This window comes from Cololabis saira, chromosome 3, assembly GCF_033807715.1.
Source record: "Cololabis saira isolate AMF1-May2022 chromosome 3, fColSai1.1, whole genome shotgun sequence".
Lineage (NCBI taxonomy): Eukaryota > Metazoa > Chordata > Actinopteri > Beloniformes > Belonidae > Cololabis > Cololabis saira.
The window spans coordinates 52,864,004-52,876,637 of record NC_084589.1 but is presented as its reverse complement, the minus strand read 5'-3'; the positions used below and the strand labels follow the sequence as shown (position 1 = coordinate 52,876,637).

The window sequence follows — 12,634 nt, the reverse complement described above, 5'->3', positions numbered from 1 at the left end:
CCCTGGTACCTGAACTAAAGCTAACAGCTAGCGTACCTGGGGCCCTGGTACCTGAACTAAAGCTAACAGCTAGCGTACCTGGGGCCCTGGTACCTGAACTAAAGCTAACAGCTAGCGTACCTGGGGGCCTGGTACCTGAACTAAAGCTAACAGCTAGCGTAGCTGGGGTCCTGGTACCTGAACTAAACGTAGAGCTAACAGCTAGCGTAGCTGGGGCCCTGGTACCTGAACTAAAGCTAACAGCTAGCGTACCTGGGGCCCTGGTACCTGAACTAAAGCTAACAGCTAGCGTACCTGGGGTCCGGGCAGGCCCGGGATCCCTCTCTGGCCCGGTTGGCCCCGGACTCCTCTGGTTCCCTGTGGACCGGCGGCTCCGGGGGTCCCTTGGGGTCCCGGGGACCCGGGTTGTCCATCCGGGCCCTAAAGAGATAGAATAGAATAGAATAGAATAAAATTGAATAGAATAGAAAGCATTTGTTATCTGGTACAATGAGATCTATGGAGGATTTTTTCTGCCAAAATTAAATAAATAAATACATCATTAATTAGTTAAAATGGGAATGAAATATATCATTAATTAATTAAATGTGTCATTAATTAATTAAAATTAGAATTAAATATGTCATTAATTAATTAAAATACAATTCATTTTAAGTAAAAATATATATTTATTATTTCAGCATTTAATTAATTAATGACACATTTAATTAATGATTTCGTGTTGCTGCATCAATGTGTCATTAATTAATTAAATGCAGTTTTACATTTCATGATTCACACGCAACACAAAATCATTAATTAAATGTGTCATTAATTAATTAAATGCTGAAATAATAAATATATATTTTTACTTAAAATGAATTGAATTGTATTTTAATTAATTAATGACATATTTCATTCTAATTTTAATTAATTAATGACACATTTAATTAATTAATGATATATTTCATTCCCATTTATTTTAATTAATTAATGATGATTTATTTAATTTTGGCACAAAAAATCCTCCATAGAGATCAGGCAGCAGCTCCGTAAAAGTGCACACATGCAAAGAGTATGTAAAGAACAAAATAAGAAACAGGAAATATAAATATAAATAAATATATATATACACTATGAAAATGAATGAATGAGAGAATAAAACTACTATGTATAATAATACTAATAGTTCTCGTACCTTCTCAGCCGAGGGGCCTCTTCTTCCATCCGGACCCTGAACAGCAGAAACACAGGAGTCATGTGACCACGCCCACACCGTGACATCATCAGACAGGCTCCTCCCTCTGGTGAGGTCACTGTTTTGATCCGCCTTCATCTAGAAACTAGTCGCTGCTCGCCAAAATAAGATCCTCACCAAAATAAGATACTCGCCAAAATAAGATACTCGCCAAAATACGATCCTCGCCAAAATAAGAGCCTCATCAAAATTAAAACCTCATCCAAATAAAATCCTCACCAAAATAAAAACCTCGTCAAAATAAGATCTTCGTTAAAATAAGATCCTCACCAAAATAAGATACTCACCAAAATAAGATCATCATCAAAATAAGATCCTCGCCAAAATAAGATCCTCACCAAAATAAGATCCTCACCAAAATAAGATCCTCACCAAAATAAGATCCTCACCAAAATAAGATCCTCACCAAAATAAGATCCTCACCAAAATAAGATCCTCACCAAAATAAGATCCTCACCAAAATAAGATCCTCATCAAAAGAAAAAACTCGTCCAAATAAAATCCTCGCGAAAATAAAAACCTCATCAAAATAAGATACTCGCATAAAAATAAGATCCTCATCAAAAAAGCATCCTACTTCCTGCAGCGTGAAGTCTCACCTGGTTTCCCACGATGCCGTTCTCCCCCGGACGCCCGTCTGGTCCCGGTGGACCCTGTTGGTCCAAACACTCAACGTTAACCACACATTTCTGGGCCGATGTCTGTTAATCAGTCCTCATGACGGTTAGAGATCGGACCAGAACCTGAATCCCCCAGACAGAAACTGTTTCCACCTGTTTCCACCCCCTGTTTGACGCCAGCGATCAGCCGGGTCTCTTACCGGTAAACCAGGGTTTCCCGGGTCGCCCTTGGGTCCTGGGCGGGTGTTGTCAAAGCCGGACTCCCCCTGTAAGACAACAGAACCGGGTCAGTCTCAGGTCCTCCGGGGGGAAGACCCGAGTCACCCCCGGGTCACCCCCGGGTCACCCCGGGTCTTCCCGGGTCTGCAGCCGCCCTGTGGAGTCAGAGGAAACTCACCGGATCTCCTCTCAGTCCTCGCTGTCCTTCCGTCCCCGGCAGCCCGGCAATACCTGGGATTCCCTGAGGAGACAAGAGGAGCTGTCAATCAACCCAGCTGTCAATCACCCCAGCTGTCAATCAACCCAGCTGTCAATCAACCCAGCTGTCAATCACCCCAGCTGTCAATCAACCCAGCTGTCAATCAACCCAGCTGTCAATCACCCCAGCTGTCAATCACCCCAGCTGTCAAACAATTAACCGGAGTCAGATGTGTCCGCCTCCGGCTGCAGTACACGCACGCACGCACGCACGCACATACACATCCACACACATGCATATACAAATATACACACACATACACAAACACACATAAGAGGAGTGTGCTATTGAGGTTAAAGCTGCAAGAACCAGAGTTTCAACAGACTGACACAGATGAAGAGGAGGAAGAGGAGGAAGAGGAAGAGGAGGAAGAGGAAGAGGAGGAAGAGGAGGAAGAGGAAGAGGAGGAAGAGGAGGAGGAGGAGGAGGAGAAGGAGGAAGGCTTTACCGGGTTTCCCGGGTGTCCCAGTTCCCCTTGAGATCCGTTTCGGCCCGTCGCTCCCTGAAACACAAACCAGAACACCTGAGTGATGATGGGATGTAACAGGTGTGATGATGGGATGTAACAGGTGTAACAGGTGTGATGATGGGATGTAACAGGTGTGATGATGGGATGTAACAGGTGTAACAGGTGTGATGATGGGATGTAACAGGTGTAACAGGTGTGATGATGGGATGTAACAGGTGTGATGATGGGATGTAACAGGTGTAACAGGTGTGATGATGGGATGTAACAGGTGTAACAGGTGAGATGATGGGATGTAACAGGTGTGATGATGGGATGTAACAGGTGTGATGATGGGATGTAACAGGTGTGATGATGGGATGTAACAGGTGTAACAGGTGTGATGATGGGATGTAACAGGTGTAACAGGTGTGATGATGGGATGTAACAGGTGTGATGATGGGATGTAACAGGTGTAACAGGTGTGATGATGGGATGTAACAGGTGTAACAGGTGTGATGATGGGATGTAACAGGTGTGTTGATGGGATGTAACAGGTGTGATGATGATGTAACAGGTGTGATGATGATGTAACAGGTGTGATGATGGGATGTAACAGGTGTGTTGATGGGATGTAACAGGTGTGATGATGATGTAACAGGTGTGATGATGATGTAACAGGTGTGATGATGGGATGTAACAGGTGTGATGATGGGATGTAACAGATGTAACAGGTGTGATGATGGGATGTAACAGGTGTGATGATGGGATGTAACGGGTGTAACAGGTGTGATGATGGGATGTAACAGGTGTGATGATGGGATGTAACAGGTGTGATGATGGGATGTAACAGGTGTGATGATGGGATGTAACAGGTGTAACAGGTGTGACGATGGGATGTAACAGATGTGATGATGGGATGTAACAGGTGCAGCGTGAGGACGTACCTGTTCTCCGTCCACCCCGTCCAGCCCGTCCTCGCCGTGCTCGCCCTACAAATCAGGGAAACTCTGATCAGACTGGTGCCCCGCCCCCTACAGACCCCGCCCCCTCCAAGCCCCGCCCCCCTGGCTGATGATGTCACTCACCCTGTCACCACGGAGACCGCGGAAGCCCTGCGGACACAAGCAGCAGCAGTTAAACCCCCACCAGAGACCGGTCATGTGACTCACCGCTAGCTAGCGTTACCTTCTGGCCCCGTAGCCCGGGGCAACCCTGCAGGCCGGCCGGCCCGCTGGGCCCGGGACCGCCCCTGTCGCCCTGCAACACACACACACACACAGGTGAGCCATCGCGGGTCGGGTCACCACAGCGCCCCCCGCAGGTGTGGCGGACCTACCGCGATGCCCTCCTCGCCCGGGAAGCCGGGGTGGCCCTTCTGTCCGGGGACGCCCTGCGGACCAGAGAAGACGGGTTAGACGGGTCAGACGGGTCAGAGACACAAACACGGACAGTAATCCTGGTTTTTCACCTCACCTTTGACCCCGGGCCCCCCCGGCCCCCCCGCATGCCTTCCTGGCCCGAACACTTGCACATGACGTTGCAGCAAACCCGGTCCGTCACGGCGTCCTGCGGAGACAAGAGACGACACGTTGACACTCATAAGTTGACACTTATGGGTAAAGATGCTTCATTTTAGAGCAAATGGACGTCACTCTCTGCTCTGTTTCCTGCTCATTAATCTGCGGTTTTTCAGTTGTTTCTGGTTTCTGGCCAACAGACGCGTCAGGACGGGGACGTCTTTATTCTATGGTCCTCGTCTTCCAGTCACCTCCAGCTGTGTCCTGCTGATGAATCACAACCATCTGAGCTCTGAGTTCCCAAAACACTGGAGAAAAATAAATATATTTTCTGCGGTGACAACTGAACAATCTTTTTAATTTATGGAAAATAGTGTTTGGTTGTGCAAATTTAGTGTTTAGGATTGAGTTTTTCAATATTTCATTATTATAATGATTATCATTGTTTATTATGATATTATTATTATTATTATTATTATTATTATTATTATTATTATTATTTTATTTTGCAGCCTCATGATACTTCATTTGTTCTTTTTGCATATTCTATTATGTTAAAAGGCAAGATAATCTTTCTGCTTCAAGCCCAGACCTTTTCAGTCAAAATAATCACCAAATGTTGACCAAAGAAAAACCTGTAAATGTTTATTGTCTTGCTTGTTGATTTTTATGCTTATAATTGACTGAAAATAACGGACGAACGGACGGACGGACGGACGAACGAACAAACGAACGAACTAACGTGGAATGATCTGCTGTGATGAGTTCTTAGAATAGAAGTCGTGGTATAAGATCATTATATCACAGTTAACAACCAATCAGATCATTATATCACAGTTAACAACCAATCAGATCATTATACCACAGTTAACAACCAATCAGATCATTATACCACAGTTAACAACCAATCAGATCATTATACCACAGTTAACAACCAATCAGATCATTATACCACAGTTAACAACCAATCAGACCATTATACCAGATCATTAATTCGATCAGGATTTGTCGTTTAAACCATATGTTAATCAGGTTTGTAAAGTAGCGTTTTTCCATATCCGTAATATTGCAAAAATTAGGAAAATCCTCTCGCAGAGTGATGCAGAAAAACTAGTTCATGCGTTTGTATCTTCTAGACTAGATTACTGTAATGTGTTATTAGCAGGATGTCCAAGTAATTTGCTGAATAGGCTCCAGCTGATCCAGAATGCAGCAGCACGAGTACTGACAGGAATCAGCAGGAGAGACCACGTCTCTCCAGTGTTAGCGTCGCTCCATTGGTTACCCGTAAAATTCAGAATCCAATTTAAAATTTTATTACTTGCATATAAAGCCCAAAACGGCTTAGCTCCGCATTATTTACAAGACCTGATAGTGCCTTATGTTCCTGGCAGAGCTCTCCGCTCTCAGAGTGCAGGTTTACTCGTAGTTCCTACAGTATCTAAATGTAGATTTGGAGGGCGGGCGTTCTGCTATCAGGCACCATTACTTGACTCGATTAGTTGATGGAGTGAGGGATCATGGGTAGTTGGAGTGAGGGAGTTCCACGCGTCACGTTTCCATGAAACGTTTGTCATTAAGTGGTTTATTTATCGAATCACTTGAAAACCCTCCTGAAAACTAAATACAAGTTTAAGCCAAATACAGGTTTAATCCATATTTGGTCGTTTTTGTAAATCCCAGATATTTGGCTTGGCACCAATCTGAAGGTAATGGAAACACGACGGCTAGCTCTGTAAACACGGGTGATGAGTTTACATTTTTCAGTCACTTGTTTGAAGTCTTGGTCAACATTTCCTGTAATTGAGAGTCTGGCTAGCAGACGATGCTCTGATACGACACCGGCTCTTTAGCTTCTGGTCATATCTGAGTCCACGTGGAAGCTTTAACCGTTAGCAGAGTCCGGGAAGAACCGGGAAGAACCGGTTTAACCCCTGGAGACGTTCAACGACCTGAAAACGTTTCCTCCGGAAGCCACAGCGGATAAATTAGGGAAAGATGGAAACCAAAGTTAGTCAGACGTCGGCTCCAAGAGACCGCTGGCTCCAGCAGAGTTCTACTAGTCCTGGTTTCAGATCTACTAGTCCTGGTTTCTACTAGTCCTGGTTTTAATCCTAAGAGCTCTGATTGGCCGTTGATGGACTTACGATCTGCTTGTAGACGGCGCTGCCGATGCTGGGCATGCTGATGCTCAGGGGCAGCCGGTAGTCGAACCCTCGGCCGAACTCCAGCCTCTGCAGCTGGGCCGGGTTGGTGGTTTGCTCCAGGGCCACGGTGAGCAGGGCGCTGATGCCTGGGGGCCAAACACAGGAACCGGGTCAAGCTGGGGAACATGGTGAACCCGGGGTACCAGGGGTACCAGGGGTTTTCTTCATCCCGATGCATTTCTGACCATTACCGACCGCAATGTGTGACACTCCCGCCCGCTTCCGCAAAACTCGCCTTTTGCGCATCAATTAAGTGATTGTGGTTACAGCAACGAGAGTAGATTGTGAGTGGCTCAAATAACACTAATAAATCAAAGCTGCAAGCATCGATGAACGGGCCGTCGCGCGTGCAATTTTCACCAATAAAGGTCAAGTACTCAATACTGAGTCCGATGACTCCACCATGACTCTTTATGTCAAACCATTCAAAAGTTATGGCAGAAAGTAGGAACTACCAAATATGGACCAATCAGATGAAGGGGGGGCGTCGCCACTGTAACGCTTTTGACTGAGAAAATCCTCGATCCTGCGCGTTGTCGCAGGATGGAGACGCACATTTTGATGTATAACACACCTGGGTGCATGTTACGGTTCCGGTGAAGAAATGGCATAAATTGCGCCAAAATTACACGATTAATTCAAAATGGCCGACTTCCTGTTGGGTTTGGGCCATGGCGCCAAGAGACTTTTCTTTAAGTTGCGACATGATACAGGTGTGTACCGGTTTTGTCCATGTACGTCAGGGGGAAAAAAGGCCCTCATTTAGTCGGAAAAAAAATAAAAACGAGAACGCCTACAGATACAATAGGGCCTTCGCAAAATAACAAAATAAACAATGTTAATGAATGAAACAAATTACTGTAATTTAACAAATGAATCACTTGTCCATTCCATTGCTGTGTAGGAAGAGAAGCTGCTGAGCGACTACTGGTTCCAATCCCTCGTCTCTCTTCCAACATTCTCCACAGACACTAAACACAGTTTAGACGTCTTTACTTTGTCTTTGTTTTGTAAAGACATTGTTTGAGGTTCTTTTCCACCTCATTGATTTACATCTGGTTGCTAGGCTACATCCCCATCCTGCAGTAGTTTTCTTTTTGGCCGCCCGCAGCAAAATTCAAATCGCCCGCTCAAACCGCGCGAGATTTGGGTTGGGACCCGTGGGAACCGGCGGGATCCAATCCTAATGCAGCCCTCTAGTACCAGGTGTACCAGGGGAACCCGGGGAATCAGGGGAACCCGGTGAACCCGGGGTACCAGGGGAACCCGGGGTACCAGGGGTGCCAGGTGAACCTGGGGTACCAGGGGAATCAGGGGTACCAGGGGTACCAGGGGAATCAGGGGTGCCAGGTGAACCTGGGGTACCAGGGGAATCAGGGGTACCAGGTGAACCTGGGGTACCAGGGGAACCCGGGGTACCAGGGGTGCCAGGTGAACCTGGGGTACCAGGGGAATCAGGGGTACCAGGTGAACCTGGGGTACCAGGGGAATCAGGGGTACCAGGTGAACCTGGGGTACCAGGGGTACCAGGGGTACCCGGGGAACTCAGGGAACGTGGGAAACCCGGGTAACCTGGGGAACCAGGGGAACCCGTGGAACCCCGAGACTGTGACACCCTCGTTGTCATGGAGACAAGGCTCCGTTACCAGCCCGGCGAAGCTGCTCCGTCTCGTACTCCAGCTTTATCACGTCCTCGTCCAGTCCGTCTGAGAAGATCACCAGCACCTGGAGGACGAGACAATCACACGTTAGACGCTTTCAGAACCGGTTCCTCAACAACCCCAACATTTATTTATTTAGACGCTTTCAGAACCGGTTCCTCAACGCACCCAACATCTATTTATTTATACTGTATTAGACCCGGTCTTTGTACGTTTTGACCGTAGAGAAACGTAATTCTTACCATTGTAAGAATGAGATGAACCTGCTGGATCTACTGCCCTTACTTTGTATTATTTTAACTCTTTTCTTATAATTTTATTTCATTTAATTTATTTACTGTTTAATTGTGTCTTGCTGCTTTTAATGTTGATGTAAAGCACTTTGAATTACCTTGTGATGAATTGTGCTGTACAGATAAACTTGCCTTGCCTTTAGGGCTGGGGATCGATTCAAATGTATATAATACATAGTATATAAAGTAATGAAATATAGACAATTTATGCAATTATAACTGATTTAAAGGTATAAAAATACGTTTTCATTCCTTTAAACATATTTAAAGGCAAAAACATGGTACCAGTTATTCTCGTGTCCAACAAAACATTCCTTTTTTGGGCATAAACAAAAAAATACCAAAAGTTGAAATGTAATGATGAAAAAAAATTGATCTTTAGACATACAAATCAATTTTTAGGAATTAATATGAGAATCGATTTTGAATCGTAAAATTTGAATCGAAATGTAAAAGATTTTTTCAACACAGGCCTACTTGCCCTGCCTTACAACCGGACTGTTTTTTTTTAATACATTTATGGAATTACTCTGTGTATATTTGTATTGATTATTCTATTATTATCTTTCCCAACACTTGTACCCCCTCATATCTGGAAATGTGATGTCCCAGCGTCCCTGACGACAGCGGTCGCTATCAATCTGGTTTTTAGCTCTACAGTGTTACTAACTTACAAAAATGAAAAGGAAGCAGACAACGCAATTTTTTTTTCCACAAAAGATGGCAAATGATTGGTCCAATGTTAGCGAAGCTAGGAGTCGGGCTATTAACGAGGCTGTTAGCCACTGATGGATTAATTATGCAAGTTCTTTTAATATATCATTTTATCATTTTAATAGATCAAGATATCAAATCACCCTCTTATAAATCTGTATAAGGGAAATATTTTACTTTTTTTTACTCTCTCTCTTTCTCTCTTCTGCTCCTTGTTCAGTTAAACTGGGATGTTGTGATATTGTTGCACTGACATAGTCAATAAAGTGAACAGAATGAGTTAAATTGCGTTTGTCAGATACGCTTTTTCTGCTCTCTAACTCTTGCTGTTCGTGGTGCAGAAAACTACGGTGGCCGAGACCCGCCATTAGTGAAAATAAGGGTAACGCTGCAAACAGAAACAAACGCCGCTGCAAATTAAATAAACGCTGCAAATAAAAAGAAACGCTGCTGCAAATAAAACGACGCAAATAAAAAAGCCACAACGAAAGTGAATCACCGGGGACTGTTTTTGCTGATGCACCGGTGTTTTTTACGTGAGAGGAGAAGTCCCTGACCACCACACACAGCTTCAACTTCACATTCATACAAATAACTACTGTTACCCACACTTTAGATTATTCTTGGCATTATTATTAATGATAAAAACAACAAAAACAACAACACCTCTCACATAAAAACACCGGTGCGTCGGCAGAAACAGCCCCGGGTAATTCACTTCCGTTGTGGCTTTTTTATTTGCGTCGTTTTTTATTTTATTTGCAGCAGCGTTTCTATTTGTTTGCAGCGTTTATTTTATTTGCTATTTCCTCACCTTGACTCCGGCCTGTGACTCCGTCCTGAACTTGTCGGCGAAGGATCGCAGCATGGCGGCGTTGAAGCGCGTGGGCTGGGCCAGGTTCAGGGTCATGACCTTCGTGACCACATCGCTGCCGTAGGCGGCGAAGTCGGTGTCGTAGAGCAGCCGGCCGTCGGCCGCCACCACGCGATAGGCCAGTTTGGTCTCGACGGGCCCGGAGAAGCAGCACAGGCCCGACACCGAGGACAGATACCGGGCCACCTCCGGCAGGAAGGCCTGCAGCTTGGGGTGGCCGCTGATCAGCTGCTCGCCCAGATCCCCCCGCCGCACCGACACGTCGAAGCCCAGGGCGATGTCCACGCTGCAGTCTGGGGAGACGGGCGAGGTTAGGACACGGTTACAGAGTTACAAAAACGGTGTCCACGCTGCAGTCTGCAGGAGACGGGTTAGGACACGGTTACAGAGTTACAAAAACGGTGTCCACGCTGCAGTCTGCAGGAGACGGGTTAGGACACGGTTACAGAGTTACAAAAACGGTGTCCACGCTGCAGTCTGGGGAGTTAGGACACGGTTACAGAGTTACAAAAACAGTGTCCACGCTGCAGTCTGGGGGGTTAGGACACGGTTACAGAGTTACAAACACGGTGTCCACGCTGCAGTCTGGGGAGTTAGGACACGGTTACAGAGTTACAAACACGGTGTCCACGCTGCAGTCTGGGGAGTTAGGACACGGTTACAGAGTTACCAAACTAGTGTCCACGCTGCAGTCTGCAGGAGACGGGTTATGACACGGTTACATTATAGTATAGTAGCTCGTAGCCAAAAAACCAAAACATCGTGAGAGACACAGAAGCCGGCAGATTCTGACAATCTTAATTTTATTCAGATATTCCTTAAAATGAGTGAGTAAGCTCAGTTCGAAGACAGAGTGAGATTCTTTTGAAGAAAACGTTTGATTACATTACAGTCAATGGGGACTGAGACAGATATTGGCGCCGCTCTAGCCCCCCCCCGTTTGAATTTTGTGCATACCCCGCCTGTCAAAGTCACATTTTATGAATCCCAACACCTATGTCTACATTCTGACCAAAAATGATTTGTCTACTTTTTACGGTTTGACCGTGAGCTCGAGTCCTGGTCGGCAACCCAACATGTTTTAGATCCATATTGGACCAAAAACGCAAAAAACAAATATGTCTGGAGCCGCAAAAGATGAAAAGTCTTGTATAAGCCTTAGAATGAAGGCAACACATGCTGCATGTTTCTATATTAGTTAGAACTGGGAGGAGATTTATTTTTTTCATTATGCACTTTGAGAAAAAAGAAGAAATGTGGAGAAAAAAGTCGAAATTTCGAGAAAAAAATCGAAATGTTGAGAAAAAAGTAAAAATTTCGAGAAAAAAGTAAAAATTTAGAGAAAAAAGTAAAAATTTAGAGAAAAAAGTCGAAATGTTGACAATAAAGTCAAAATTTTGAGAAAAAAGTCAAAATTTCGAGAAAAAAGTCGAAATGTCGAGAAAAAAATCGGAATGTCGAAATGTTGAGAAAAAAGTCGAAATGTCGAGAAAAAAAGAGAAAAAAAGAAGAAAAAAGAAATCATCATTTCCAGGAACCTGCATAAATATCTGTTAAGGTGCTATGAGCAGCCAAACCTACAGGGGGCAGTGTAACGAGAAGATAAAGTCATGCTAGCCAATCAGAATCCTGGGAAAAAACATCAACAAATGACACGAGTAACTTCCAGTTACTTCCAAGATGGCATTTTAGTCTTATTTTAGTCAGAATTGTCCAGGATCATTTTAATCTGGTTTTTATTCCTCTACGATATTGCATTATATATTTAATTATCGTTATCGTCACATGACCAGCGTTTTCGTCTCGTTTTCCTCAGGCGATGAAGGTTCATCAACGACGATATTTAGTCCTAATTTTGGTGGACGACAGCAGCTTTCCTCACCTCCAGGAGGGTTTTGCTCTTCGGTGTCGCAGATGGTGTCGACCACCTTGTGCTTGATCCGGTCCAGGCTGCCGAAGTTGTCGACGGTGAACAGCCGCTGGGGATCGTGGGTAATCTGCAGCAGCTGCAGGTCGTGCACGTCTCCCACGCCGATGGCGAACATGTCGATGCCCAGAGCGCGGAGCCGGTCGGCCGGATCCTCCACGTCGTCCTGCGAGTCTCCGTCGGTGATCAGCACCAGGTTCTGGGAGACCTGAACGCAGCGCAAATAAAGCGGGATTGTTGAGCAGAATTTCGTAATAATGGTGCATTTTATAATAAACCTCCAAAATGTAATAACTTTTTCATTTAATTTTGTAATAAAGTCGCATTTTGTCACTAGAAAATTTCCTCGCAGAAATTTGGAGAGTGCCTCGGGGGGCTGCTGCCCATTTATGTACATTTTTCAGCAATAAAGGTGAAGGACTCAAAACCGAGTCCGATGACACCACCCACGACTCTCTATGTCAAACCATTCAAAAGTTATCGGACTATCACATATCAACCAATCAGAAGAAGGGCCGGGGCTAATTTGCACCAATTACGGTCAAGGACTCAATACTGACTAAGGTCAAAGGTCAGGGGTCAGATTTCCCAGAATTCTTTGAGGCGTCTCCATTTTACAGGTTAAAATATATGAAGTCTTTATTGACTGAGTCATGTG

The 12,634-nt window shown here is 45.0% G+C and overlaps 1 protein-coding gene across 1 annotated transcript in view; it reads right to left on the bottom strand.

Moving 5' to 3' along the window:
- Window positions 1-12,634, bottom strand: part of LOC133440515 (collagen alpha-6(VI) chain-like) — a 71,182-nt gene that overhangs the window by 15,804 nt on the left and 42,744 nt on the right. Inside the window, exons 12-26 of the mRNA XM_061717788.1 lie at window positions 11,932-12,184; window positions 9,990-10,342; window positions 8,154-8,232; window positions 6,448-6,593; window positions 4,257-4,349; window positions 4,120-4,173; window positions 3,969-4,040; window positions 3,869-3,895; window positions 3,728-3,772; window positions 2,784-2,837; window positions 2,255-2,317; window positions 2,058-2,123; window positions 1,837-1,890; window positions 1,178-1,213; window positions 295-420 (exon numbers count right to left, since the gene is read on the bottom strand). Coding sequence (XP_061573772.1) covers window positions 295-420; window positions 1,178-1,213; window positions 1,837-1,890; window positions 2,058-2,123; window positions 2,255-2,317; window positions 2,784-2,837; window positions 3,728-3,772; window positions 3,869-3,895; window positions 3,969-4,040; window positions 4,120-4,173; window positions 4,257-4,349; window positions 6,448-6,593; window positions 8,154-8,232; window positions 9,990-10,342; window positions 11,932-12,184 — 1,521 coding nt within the window. The remainder of the gene's footprint in view (window positions 1-294; window positions 421-1,177; window positions 1,214-1,836; window positions 1,891-2,057; window positions 2,124-2,254; window positions 2,318-2,783; window positions 2,838-3,727; window positions 3,773-3,868; window positions 3,896-3,968; window positions 4,041-4,119; window positions 4,174-4,256; window positions 4,350-6,447; window positions 6,594-8,153; window positions 8,233-9,989; window positions 10,343-11,931; window positions 12,185-12,634) is intronic.